This window comes from Lygodium microphyllum, chromosome 10 (genome assembly GCF_053477565.2).
Source record: "Lygodium microphyllum isolate KBCC chromosome 10, Lygodium_microphyllum_v1.1.10, whole genome shotgun sequence".
NCBI lineage: Eukaryota > Viridiplantae > Streptophyta > Polypodiopsida > Schizaeales > Lygodiaceae > Lygodium > Lygodium microphyllum.
The window spans coordinates 134,871,270-134,884,190 of record NC_141144.1 but is presented as its reverse complement, the minus strand read 5'-3'; the positions used below and the strand labels follow the sequence as shown (position 1 = coordinate 134,884,190).

The 12,921-nt window shown below is 43.1% G+C and overlaps 1 protein-coding gene across 2 annotated transcripts; it reads left to right on the top strand.

Moving 5' to 3' along the window:
- The first annotated feature begins 5,202 nt into the window (after positions 1–5,202).
- Positions 5,203–8,172, top strand: LOC148030591 (uncharacterized). 2 transcript variants are annotated; one of them, XM_087686943.1, is made up of 2 exons: positions 5,203–5,920; positions 6,283–8,170. In XM_087686943.1, exons 1-2 carry the CDS (start codon positions 5,825–5,827, stop codon positions 7,771–7,773), a joined length of 1,587 nt encoding a protein of 528 aa, XP_087543069.1. In that variant the 5' UTR covers positions 5,203–5,824; the 3' UTR covers positions 7,774–8,170. The 2 variants fall into 2 exon arrangements, with proteins under 2 accessions (XP_087543069.1, XP_087543070.1); XM_087686944.1 differs by having other exon boundaries at positions 5,817–5,920; positions 6,062–8,172.
- The last annotated feature ends 4,749 nt before the right edge of the window (positions 8,173–12,921 follow it).

The following is a 12,921-nucleotide window of genomic DNA, read 5'->3' as shown; positions in this document are numbered from 1 at the left end:
GGATTATTGAGGGTTATTATGAGAGCATTGTAGTGAGGATATGATGTACTATTGATAGAGCGAGAGAGAGAGAGAGAGAGAGAGAGAGAGAGAGAGAGAGTCAAAGATAGTCAATTTTATCAAAATAGTGTAACTGTATATGAGAGATTGAGAGAGAGAACTATGAAGACATTGAAGAAGGATAATATGTGATTGATTTCCATTCAAAGATGGTGTATTCCTTTGCTTTCTTTGTTATATTAAAGAATTATATGAAGATGTTGAAGGTTATGGTTGATTTTATCAAATCTGTGGGAGAAATCTACTATGATGCTGCGTGAAGAATTGCTGTTTTCTTTGTTTTGATGATCAAAAGAATGAAATAAAAGCTAGAATGAAATAAAAGCTTGTTGATGTTACAAGATAGATTTTCTTGCAAGAGAATTCCCTTTTCCTTGGTGTTCCTCTTGGGGCTCCGGGGTGTTGAGAAATAACAAATGATGTATGCTCTAGGAAGAGATGTCTTGAATCCCATATGCACAGTGAGGAGAGTGGAGAACCTAAAAAGCTATAAAGACATATACTTTGTTCACTTTTCAAAAAAATGCTATTGTACTTCGTACTTAGAGTCTATAACTCTATCTACTCAAGATTGTGTTTATGAGTCCAAGCTAATCTATCTTAGAGCCTAATTCACTTGAGTGAAAGTTTGTGTCTAGTAATCGGTCTTCTTCATATGTCTTGCTTATGAGTTCAAGCTTCCATGGCTAAAATGTGCTCAAGTTCCATGTTTGTCAGCAAACGAAATGTTCGCGGTCGAACCCAATGGGATCGACCTAAAATTTGTGTTCCTAGTGGATAAGGTCTCCTAACAGCATTCTAGCGTTGAGCCTTGGGGGATATCCTACTTTACGCAAAGATACCCAATCTGAAGCAGATCCATGCCACACTTGGTTCAAAGAGAATGGGAAATGAGAGAGATGCCGCTCAATCTCTCTACCTAGGGCATAGTCCCATTCCAGTTCCCTAAAATAGCATGAATCGAGGTTCTAACCTAACAATTTCTAAGGGTCGGTTGATAAAACATTGTGAGAATCTTTCAAGTTCTTTAGAACCACCCTGCCGTAAGACAGACCCGTCGGAGGTTCCACCTACCCAGTTCTCTCAATAGGTGTTCTTTAGTTATTTAATTAGGTCCTACCATAATTATATGTGGCATTTAAAGTCAACTTCCTTAATTAAGCCTTTTAGGGAACATGGTTCGTTCACGTAATTTATAGCATCGACACGAAAACAGAGCAAGCAGTCCTTTTTTACAAAAAGTTCCTTAACTTATCTTCAAGTTAATCTTTGTCTCCTATCCATACAAGAGAAATTATATGTCCCTTCTGCCGTGCAGAAGTAGTTGGTCCAAATAACATGGCATCACAATTTCCATCCTTTATCTAGAATAGAATCTTCTGATGCCACAGATGTTGGGGCCACGGAGGTCTTCAACTCCATTCCGGACTTGGCAAAGGGTGTCCAGAGCTCCACCTACCCGCAAGCTGCATAGGAGTAAAACATTATTCCCATGGTTGGCCTTTTCACCACTCGACGTTCGGCTCATGAATCGAGTAATGCCCTTTTCAGGTTGATCCAGAGTGCAATCATGGAGGTGATCCACTTGTGCAAAGAACCTTTCCTTAATTTAAAAATTTAAGAATGAGGCACAGTCAAGGCAGTCAACCCTAATATCATCTTCCAAGAAAACATTCCTTTATCCCCATGGCAATTTGTCATCACAGACCCTTGCCATGAATTTACAATCAATCACAAACACTTGGGATAATCATCCTAACGACAACCCAACATTGAATGTAAAAGCATTTGGGACATTGTTTGATTAACCAACAAAACCAATGATATTTTTCCAACAATGTAGGAATAGACATGATAACATTTTCATCCGCATTTTTGCTCTCCCCCTTGGGATCTAAGAGCGATACTATGCAAAATTTTACTTAACACTTCCTTCCTTCAGCAAGGCATTTGTTTATGTCTCATACAATTATACAAGATGTAAGTCCTATTAATCACTTGTATTGATCAACAACCCCACATTCTTCCCAACAAGTATAAAAGTATTGGCCTTTACTTTGACTTAAGGTTTCCTAATCCTTGAGCTCTCCACTTGCCTTTGAGGCCTGGAGTTGTTGTTTTTTTAATCTAGCCTAACCCCGAATTGGATTGATGAAGGTAGTAGTTATCGGATGGATCTCAAGAGGCATCCTAGTTTTAATCCTTATGATCGTTGTTTGTACTAACTATGCACATCGTCAATATCCCAATCTATCAAACATGAGTTATCAGCTCATATTATTAGCAAGAGCTGGGCAAAGATCTAGAGTTTCTAAGATGAATTTCTTTTAGACGAGGTTGCTTACCATGCAACCCATCACGCGTGCAAGCTGTAACATATACCTTCGATGTGGCAAAAAACATATCTAATGTTTGCAAGCCTGAATGGGGAGTCGACAATACTTTGGAAACTTATATGCTGCTTATGCTATGTATGGATTTCAAAAACTCTCTTGATACATGCATTTTGAAAACTCAATCTTTCAAATATTTGAGACGAAGTTTATCCTTTTCAATGAATTATTCCCATGTGGTATAGTACAGGACCTAACGTATCTCATAGGGGAATCAAAGATAGCATCTAACAACTTAGAAATGTACTATTTATATCCAGTACCATAGTTGTATTGACGGTGATACCCTCACCCGAAGCTTCGTTGCGGGTTGTGGGATTGCTACCCTCATGTGATATTCTTCGCTTGGGGGCCATTCTTGATATTCCTTTCTTCTAGGCACAACCCTCGTAGGAATTTCAACAACCTCTTGCTCAAGTAGAGGGCAAAAGGGGGAAAAGCTCGCGGGATAGGGAATAAGTTCATGGGAAAAAGGAAAAGCAAGAATGTGTGTGGTCCCCCTCTAAGGAGGGGAAAAGAAGGAACCTTCTAGAAGGTTCTCTCTCTCTCTCTCTCTCTCTCTCTCTCTCATGCCAAGGCATCCTCTTTCCTTGCGATGGGGGGAAGAAAGACGTGATGAATCGCAACCCTAGGGGGGGTTTTATACGTGTTGGGGGGGAGGTGGGGAGGAAGTGGAGTGGTGGTGGTGGTGCCTCCACCACCTGTCTGTTTGCATAGCAACGGGGTTTTCAAACCCTCCAGCTAGTCGCGGGGACTAGTCGATATGCTAGGGGTGGTAGGTCACGTAGCCTCCCTCTCATCATCATCATCATCACCATCTTCTCCTCCTTTGTCGTCATCTTTCACTTCTTCCCCTCCTCGTCGACGTCGATAGGGGGGAAGTTAAAAAAATTGCATTAATTTTAAATTTATAGGGGGGTTCCTATGTGAAGGGGGGAATATTACAAAAATAGATATAATATCAAATCACATTTTTAGACTAATGATAAACAAAGACTAATGGAATAATTTTTGCCCGGTAATAGGGACAATATAGTCCAAATAGTATCAAATAATAACCATACCATGGACTAACATTACCCAAGCTAGGATATTAGCTCATTAAAAAAAGTTTACACATTCGTAATTGCTATTGTCTAAGCTAATGATTTGTATCTAGGATATACATGGCCCATGAGAGGACCAAATGCCCAAGATATTACACACTTTGTGATTGTCCCATTGTTTTTTAAGATAAGGACCAAAACTAGCAAACAATCAAGGATTACCTTTGCTCTCGTTGAAACAAGTAACTCAATCTTATTTGCACACGCTATGGATCCTTAGTTTTAGGTGTCTATATGTAAAGAATGGAATTTGGCTCATCAAAAATATTCTTTGAGCCATCCACTCAAAGCATGAGATACTCTCAAGGTTGTCCAATAAGAGAGTTCTTCACCCAAGAAGGATGCACTCTCCAAGAGACTCACCTAGAAGTAAAAAAAGTAACAAATGCAACCAAGGTCCTCTCTATATAGTGGATTTTCTAGTGTTTTATCTTGGCTAGGACTTCTTTGTAGCTAAGTGGGCCCACTACGCTATCTACATATGTCAAGGGCCTATTGGGATAGTACAAAAACCCTTCGAGTTTACCAACATAGCAAGTTTCACCCATTTAACATTATGTTTAACAGTATTAATGTAAAATTAGAGAGTTATTAACAAAATTTCATTGCGATTTCTACCCATATTGAACCTCAACAAAAGCTAAACATGAAGATCCAAGCATGAAAGGTTAGGCACATGCTTCACAACATAGCAAGACTCTAGTGCAAGTTGACATAGTCAAAAACCTTCACATGTGAAAACTTTTTTTTAAAACTTGAACTTCAAGAGGAGGGTATTTTTGAAGATCCATGTACTTTTGGAGGATGCTTCATTTGTTTGATGAAGTCAAGATGATGTGGCATTGTTCTATTTATTGAGTTATCCTCAAATAGATGATTCATCTCTCTCTCTCTCTCTCATAACAAGCAAAAATCACAATTTGACGATTTGTATGTGGACATTACAATCACGTGTATGGGACATTACACACAAGTCAATAAACTTATGCATGTGTTATCTCTATAAGAGAACTCTTAAGACTTAATACGATCAACCAATAAAAAGTGAACTCTTATAAAAATATAGAAGTAATACAATCTTTATAGCCTCTCGTAGGAGAGGTTAAACCAAAAAAGCATACAACCTTCATTTTGACATAAAACTTTAGCCAAAATTACTTTGGCACATTATGCCTACCATCTTAACCATTACACCCTATTTGACTATAGGTTAGGTATGGAAGAGTAAGAATGAGAGAATTTTTGAAAGGATGTCCTAGTCCAACTTTCTTAGGGAGGAGTGGCCTAAGCTAAAGAAATAGATTATTGTTGTCGTTGTTGACTCGAAAGGCTTAAAGGATAACCAACCTACCTCCTAGGAAGCTTAGCGAACTTTAAGAGCTTTGTTGCAATGCATAGCAATTGGGGCAATGCCCCCCCCCGCCACTAAAACGATGTTGGGCAGCTCGTGCATAGGATTAGCAGGGTTTCCTTAATCCAAATGAGACCTTGCTAAACTTCATGAAAAAAGGTTGTCCTAGTAGTGCTAGCATGGTGCTAAAGAAGTAGCTACTACTGTCTTATTTGTGGCTTGATCACAACTTTTGAACGAACCAATAGGAGAAAAAAGGTTTTGGTATTCAACGTAAATAGCCATATTCGATGCCACAAATTCAGTGATGGGTTTCCTTGGGCGATCAAGGCCCTAGGAGGGGGAGGTTAAACCCCTCGTTGCCCCCATTAGAGCTGGGTCGCACTCAGGGTTAGCAGGGGGACCCTGAGTTGCATGCACCCAAGGTTTGTAGGGTGAGTGGGGTGAGCTTAACCCCACACTCACCCTGCTAGCAACCGTGAAAAACAAGGTGCGAGCACAGGGCTAGCAGGAGGAGGGTGAAGTTGGTTCCTGATTTCCCATTTGGGTGATCTACTAGGCGGACAGAGACTGAGAAGCCTATCAGACATAATCTCCCTTTTTGTTTTTCCTTCAAATGGTGCACAGACTGCTATAAATTCTGACCTGAATGAGATTTCCTTCCTCCGTTCACGTTGTGGTGCGACCTCAGGGTGAGTAGAGCTAGTATTTCAGCCGCTCTCCCCCACTCACCTTAGGGCGACACGGCTCTTCGAGCTTGCCCGACCCAGCCCTAAGCTCTCCCTACGATACCGTACTACCTAAGGGTTTGCAAATAACCTTTTCCTAACATAAACACTCGCATTACGAAAAGCAGTCCGACCATTCTCTTCACAGCGGGACTCCTGCTCTCTTCGCATCGCCAACAGCGAGGCATGGACGAAAATGGCGACGAGTCCAGTATTGCAGCTTCTCCTGCCGAAGCGTGGGAACTTCGTCCTGCAACCTCCATTGTCAGTGTTGCTGCCTTGGTAATTTTCCTGTCTTCCTGGATCGCTGCTTTTGTTAAAGATTGATCCCGAGCTGGTTAAATGAATGGTAATGTCGCTCCAAACTCTAGTCTCATACCGGGTTCGTCCTTCGCCGTTTCCTTGCTGTTGTGGTTGATAAAGCTTGCTTAACCTGGAGGACTATCGTTCCAAACCAGTTTCCTCCTGCCATGAAATCGTGCCCTAGAGCGATCTAGGAGGCTTTCGACTACAATGGAGACCACAAATCTGTTATTATGTTTCGGAGCATCACCATTGGCTTTATAATACTTCGTTCTTCATTCCAACGTTAATGCAGGTAATTATTGTGCCTCGAGTACTGATCATGGCACACGCTTTTGCAGGATGAGGGGCGTCTGCTTCATGGAACCGCAAATAATACTGGAAGGAGGCTTTTCGTCTCAGGTCCGATGAGGTGCCTGTTGTCAGACAAGGCTGAAGCAATGCAAACCACGCAGTACCACAGCAAAGCAGCTCGCAAGACCATGACAATCAAGATTAAGGGCAGCAACTCACAGCCTTCTGCAAGAGAACCAGATAGGATGAGAGATTCGTCTCGCCGCAGAGGAAGCTCAACTGAGGAAGAGCCTGACGGCAAAAGCACAGGGCCAGAAATTGCAAAGGACTTGCGGCAATGGCGTAGCGCCGAAGATGCAAGACAGCCCTCGCCCTCTGTCAAATCCTTTACGGCTCCTCGTTATGTTCAGTCGAGGCGGAAAGACTTTTGCCACACTGAAAAGCCCGTTCTTCTCCACACACATTCTGAAACAAGGTCAGGCTACAGTACTTCTCGTAGCATCAAAGGCACACCATCAGAATCGCCAAGAAGCAAACCTTCGTCTTCTTCAGGAAGCCTATTCTCCTTGAGATCCAGATCAAGTCCTAATCAGACGGAGATAAACCTGAATACTCAACGAGAAGAGGACTTTGCAAGGCTGGATGCAAAGCTTGAGAATGAGTTCGAGCAGCTAATGGTTGCCATTGAAGGTGTGAGTAAGAATGTGCAGGTTGCTTTAGTCGTCATACACGATCGAATGGATGGCTTGCAAGGAAGTCTCGAAGCAATGTACAAGACAGGATGGAAGGCCCTGGGAGAAAAGATTGAACAGGCGAGGTCAAGCAGTCTATGGAAGAAGCCGCATATGGAAGAAGTAGGGTGTCAGGCATCAACGAATGATCCTTTGTTTGAAGCGACAGAGATAGCGAGAGAAGAGGTGAGGATTCTGACTGGATTGCTGATTGTGGAGAAGGACGCAGAGCTCCTATCTGTGAGGGATTTCCAGGACAGGAAGGCAATGCTACTGAAGATGATGGAGTCTCATGGCCTCACGGGGGCTGCATTCGACCAGTTCTGGCACATGAAGTACGGCCTGGACCACTGCCTTGCCTCCATCTTGTTCAGAAATTCCAACATCCTGGCCCGGACGCAGAGTGTGATCGCGCATTCATCAAGCACGGCAGAGGCGCAGGAGAATGCGCAGTTTAGGCGGTTCTGCAAGAGAGGCCAGAGAACAATGGAGGTGATGGCCGGATGGCCGGTGGATAAACAATGGTCTGCGCATCTGAGGGGCCAATTCTTGAGCGCTTGCAGTTGCGTGTGGCTCCTACAGAAGCTTGTGGTGGCCTCCATGGCTGCCAATCAGATGGAGATTCTGCAGCCTGAGGCAGGATGCCTGTATGATGAATCCGCCATGGATAGCCTGGACTGCGTTGTGGGAGATCGATTCAAGCCCTTGGTGCAGTTCACTATCTTTCCTGGCTACAGAATCGATGGCACCATCCTCATCAAGCCGCAGGTCTACCTTCAACCCAAGATCAATGTGATCTCGGAGTAGGCCTGTGTCATTTGGCTGTAGAGTTGGACTGTCGTTATTGTTGGCGATGGATTGTGGTGTAGGCGTCAGGTCGAATTCCGTGTCGATGTGGGTTAAAACATCCCTAAGTAAAGTACACAAGCAAAATTGTATTAACATAGCAGGTAATACACCTACAGGTGCCATTAAGGAAATTCCGCATAAAACTAGAGCTATTTCAAGACTCGTGAACTTCTTCTCTGCCCCTTGAGCCTACTTGAAAGGACTCTAGGATATTCAATTGAAAATTGGGTTATCTACATAAGCTAAATATTTTACACGTGCTTGTTCGATGGCAGACCAAATGTCTGTATCACTCTTGAAAGTTGAGAGCTACGATTGCAATTTGCTCATTCTCCCCTCGCACGTTCACTTTTCTTTTAAATATATTGATGAGAACAGATATTTATAGCACCATTTAGGACCTGTTCGCCACCTCAAAATGGTTCCCAATCAGTCCGGGCATTGGTTGGGAGCCCATAAGAATAAGGCTGGTTATACACCGGGCTATGGACGGACAGGAGGTGCAAGTTGTCCATTACTTCGTTTACACACTAAACTACGCCCATGAATTTTACGAAAAGAAGGTTAGCCCATTGGTAATGATTGAGGAGTGTGAGGGGATTGGTGGGGGTTCAATTCCTCTCAGTCCCTCAGGTCACTTTTTGGAAAAAGGTGTTGTCGTCTTGTTCATGGGGCGCGCCCGAATTTCGGGACGGGGAAGATCCTCTGCCTAGAAGTGTCCGCCACCCGCAAAAATCAGGCCCAATGGCCTTTCGACACGTAGGGCAGCGGACGCTTCTTTTTTCACCTTGCGTGGTGTGTATCCGGCCTAAGTTTTGGTCATACCAACTATTTGGCAAAAGACAAAATATAATTTTTACATATTTTTAGGCTGTGCTAACCAATAGAAATACAGTTAGCAAAATTACAAACCTTTGGCCTAAAAAAGGCAACACCTTTATATTTGGCTTGAAAAAGGCTCAGCTTATTGCAAAGCATGTAGGTAGTTCACAATCAAGTTGCGAATCTTCCCTTGGTGGAGATAGGTCATTAGCTGCTTTGGCAAGCTAAAACTCTCTCCTACAACAGCAAAGCCACTTGTTGAGTCTCAATTGACTTATTGCATAGAACTGGATAAGTTTTAAATCCTTTTCTTTTAACAAAAAGAGCTAGTGTCAAGATGTAACGTGTCCGCTTATCAACTGTCTAAGCATGTTTTTAGCGGTCCATCCAAGTAACGCTGCTCGACACTCCCATGGAATGTCACGGGGTTTGTTACCTAGGGTTTTTCGAGTCCGCCTCGCAACGAAATGTTTGCGATCGAACCTACTAGGATCGACCTGAAACTTAAGTCCCTAGAGGTCGAGGTCTTATGACAGCATTCTAGCGTCGGGCTCTGGACATCCTACTTTACGCAGAGATACCCAAGCCAAAGCAAATCGATACCGCACTTGGTTCAAAGAGAATGGGAAACAAGATGGATGTGGCGCTCCACCTCTCTGCCCATAGGGCACAACCCCATTCCGATCCCCTAAAACGACATGAATCAAGGTTCTAACCTAACGATTTTTAAGCATTATTTGTCAATAAAACCTAACCTTGTGAGAAGCCTCCCAGTTCTCTGGAACCACCCTACCGTAAGACAGACCCATAGGGGGTTCCATCCTCCCGCTTCCCTTACTTGGTGTATTTTAGTTATCTACTTAGCCCTATTACTTTTAGGTGTGACATGTAAAAATAGCTTTCTTATTTAGCCTTTTAAAAGGACAGGGTTCGTTCACGTAATCTTACGACACTGACATGAAAATAAATTTAAACAGGATCCCTGGAAGTACCTAATATTAGTAATTTATCAGAGATACAAATCTTATTCAAAAGGGACAGTATCCGCAATTCTTAAGGATGCACTTTTATTTCCACCAAGTTTCCGCCTTGCACTAGTAACAAGAACCTCTTGAAAATCTATTTCGAGTCACGCTGATCGTTTGAGTAGGACTCGAAGGCAAAGAATTTATGGCCAGAGCCCCTCTGGCATCCAAGCGTCCTCCTACGTTCAACCCAATTTGTGGAGAGGCCTCTCGTGGCGGGTTCGGTTCACGTTCCTGTCACGGTTATTTAGAACCCCCTTGGATAGGGTTAGCGGCCAGCTGGGGGTGGTTTGGCACGCCCTCCAAAATGTTCAACCTAATTTACTATTCTCATTTATGAGTTTGGGGTTACACAATCACTCTTTTTTTTTCTTATTTTTAGTTGAAGCAATGTTCCTAAATTTACAAGCACAAACAAAGGTGCAGGTGAGTGCTCGAGACATCTGCTAAGGTGGGGTGCCTCTCTTGACCCTAGCGTTTGTCCTTCTTGCCTTAGCGGTAATTTCCAATATTCTCCAAAGGATAGGGAATTTCTTCCTTCCATCCCCCTATAAAGTAACAATAGATTGGCTTAATTTCTTCAAAACCCTAAATAAGTTGAGTTGAGCCCTATCCTTGCGTGTATAGGGTTCATTTTTATTGAACGACTCTTGAGTAATTATTAGAATTTCGTATGTGTGGTTTACAGTTATCTTCAAGATGAATCCCTAGCAGCGTAACTGAAACTGATCATGATGTCACACAATTTAGAGGTGTATCTTTCCTAAGACAATGCTACAATGTAGGCCTTTGCTTTTGGGAATTCATTTTGACGCGCTTATGCAAAACACAAATAGAGACTTGTATTTTTTTTTTCTTTTGGGTGGAGGATGTGAAGTTATCAGGCCTAAGGGAAAAGCGAACCACTCCCCTCAGAAGGTTTATAGGGGCCTCATATCAGTTTTAGTATTGCAATGGCCTAAATATACTTAAACGTCATCATAGCAATTCAGGAATTTCATGTACTTGATTCAAACCGTCACTTCTACCTTTCCAATTTCACAAATTTTGTGATACAAAGAAAAAAAGTAAGATTTTCGCTTAATTGACGAATATGCATAAGTGTTTTAACAACCCATTTTTAAACATGCTAATGTTAGTGCATAATCTAAAGTATTACGAGCATAACCAATAAGGTCCTTGCTTCTTTTTTTATTTGCATGCATGAATGCAAAATCTTCAGTGCGATTTACTTGTTCAAAAACATACCAAAGTGCAAGTAAGCACAATTTCCAATATGATACAATGATGTAAACTAAATGGTGGTTAGTTATGATAGACTTTCATCGAATAGCTTTTCCTTCCCAATGAAGTCGGCCTATGTCCTTACACCTCCCATCAGGGTAGGCTGTATGGAACGCACGTGATTACCAAGTGACGCGGTTCCTTAACACGCAGCTCCATTGGTTGAGGCAGGATTCGTGTTCGATTGGACCTTACTTCATTTGAGAGGCATTGTATGATTTGGCTTTTGCTTCGCGGCTATGCACCTAGATTACGAGAGAGACGGCTCCTTGCATAAGGGACTCATCTGCGAGGACCTTCTCCAAGAGGGGGGAGAAAGAAGACGGCAAGCTCAGAGTTCTTCAAGAAGGAAGAAAAAAAATACTATTTCCTTCTCTCTCTCCCTCTCTCTCTCTTCTCTTACTCTCCCTCTTTCCTCTTACTCTTCCTTCCTCTCTCTCTCTCAATTTTCTTTTGTTTTTCTCTCCGGCATGAAGGGTCCTCCCTCCCACGCTTAAGCCCTTTTTATAGGGTCTTTGGGGGGGATTAGTAATGGAGGTCCTCCCTCCTGCTCCCACGGCACGCGGCAGTTCCCCTGCCACCTCTAGGACACGTGGAAGCCCCTTGCCCCTTCCAGGCATGCGACAACCCCCCCTGCCACCTCCTTCGCCATGTGGCACCCTCCCCCATTGACATCACGACAGCCCCCTCCCCTCATGCCGTCTGCCAGTTGGCGGCGTAACCAGGGGGGTTAATTCTTTTTTTAAAAAATCATTTGGGGGGGGAGGGGAGGTCATACGTCGGGAAGGAGGGGGAGAATGTTACATTCTTCCCCCCTTAAGGAATCGAGATGTCCTCATCTCGAAAGGATTTGGGGGTATTGTTGGTTGAGAGTACTCTCATCAATCCATGTGGCATCTTCTTCCGGAAAGTCCTTCCACTAGATGAGGTACTCCTTGAGGATTCTACTCCTCAATCTCTTTTCTCGCATGTCCAGGATTCTAGCTGGCCAAAGCTCAAGGACTCCTTGGCTTGGCATTACAACTTGTTGATCATCGAGTAGATGGTTGGGATTTGATACATATTTCTTTAGTAGGCTAAGATGAAATACATTGTGAACCTTTACGTTCTCAGGGAGTTGGAGTTTGTAGGCATTGGGCCCTAGGCATTTGAGGATCCTGTAGGGTCCACAATACCTTGGACTCAGTTTTTTAAATTCCCCCAATGATAGGGAACTCCTCTTGGGCCGTACATGAATAAAAGCCATGTCCCCCTCATTGAAGAGTCGCTCTTGTCTATTTAGATCTGCATAGGCTTTCTGCCTATCCTTGGTGGCTCTAATGTCTTGTCTGATAGTCTTAACCTACTCATTCATTTCCTCGAGCATTTCCTTAGAAGCTTCTACTCTTAAAGTAGGATCTGAAAAGTTCAATGGGGAATGACAATCATGCCCATACAATGCTTGAAAATGTGTCATTTGGATGCTCTGTTGGTAGAAAGCATTATAGGCGAACTCTACTAATGGTAGATATTGAATCCATTTCTTGGGTTCACAACAGCAATAAGCTCTAAGGATATCTTCAATGACTTGATTGACACTCTCTGTTTGGCCATCAGTTTGAGGGTGATAGGCTGTGTTAAAACAGAGTTGAGTCCCAATGGCCCCAAATATCCCTCTCTAGAAGTGAGACGTGAAGAGGGAGTCACGGTCACTAACGATCCTTCTAGGCAACCCATGGAGCCTGAATATCTCCTTGATGAACAATTTGACAATATTTGAAGCTTTATAATTTGTCTTGACTGGAGTGAGGTGCGCAACCTTGGTGAGCATATCTGCTATAACCATAATTGAGTTGCAGCCCCCTTGCACTGAGGGTAACCCAACAACAAAATCCATGCTGATAAATTCCCACTTCATTTGGGAAATGTCGAGAGGTTGCAACTTCCCTTGACATGTTTCGCCTTGATGCGTTGGCAAGACAAACATTCCGTGATA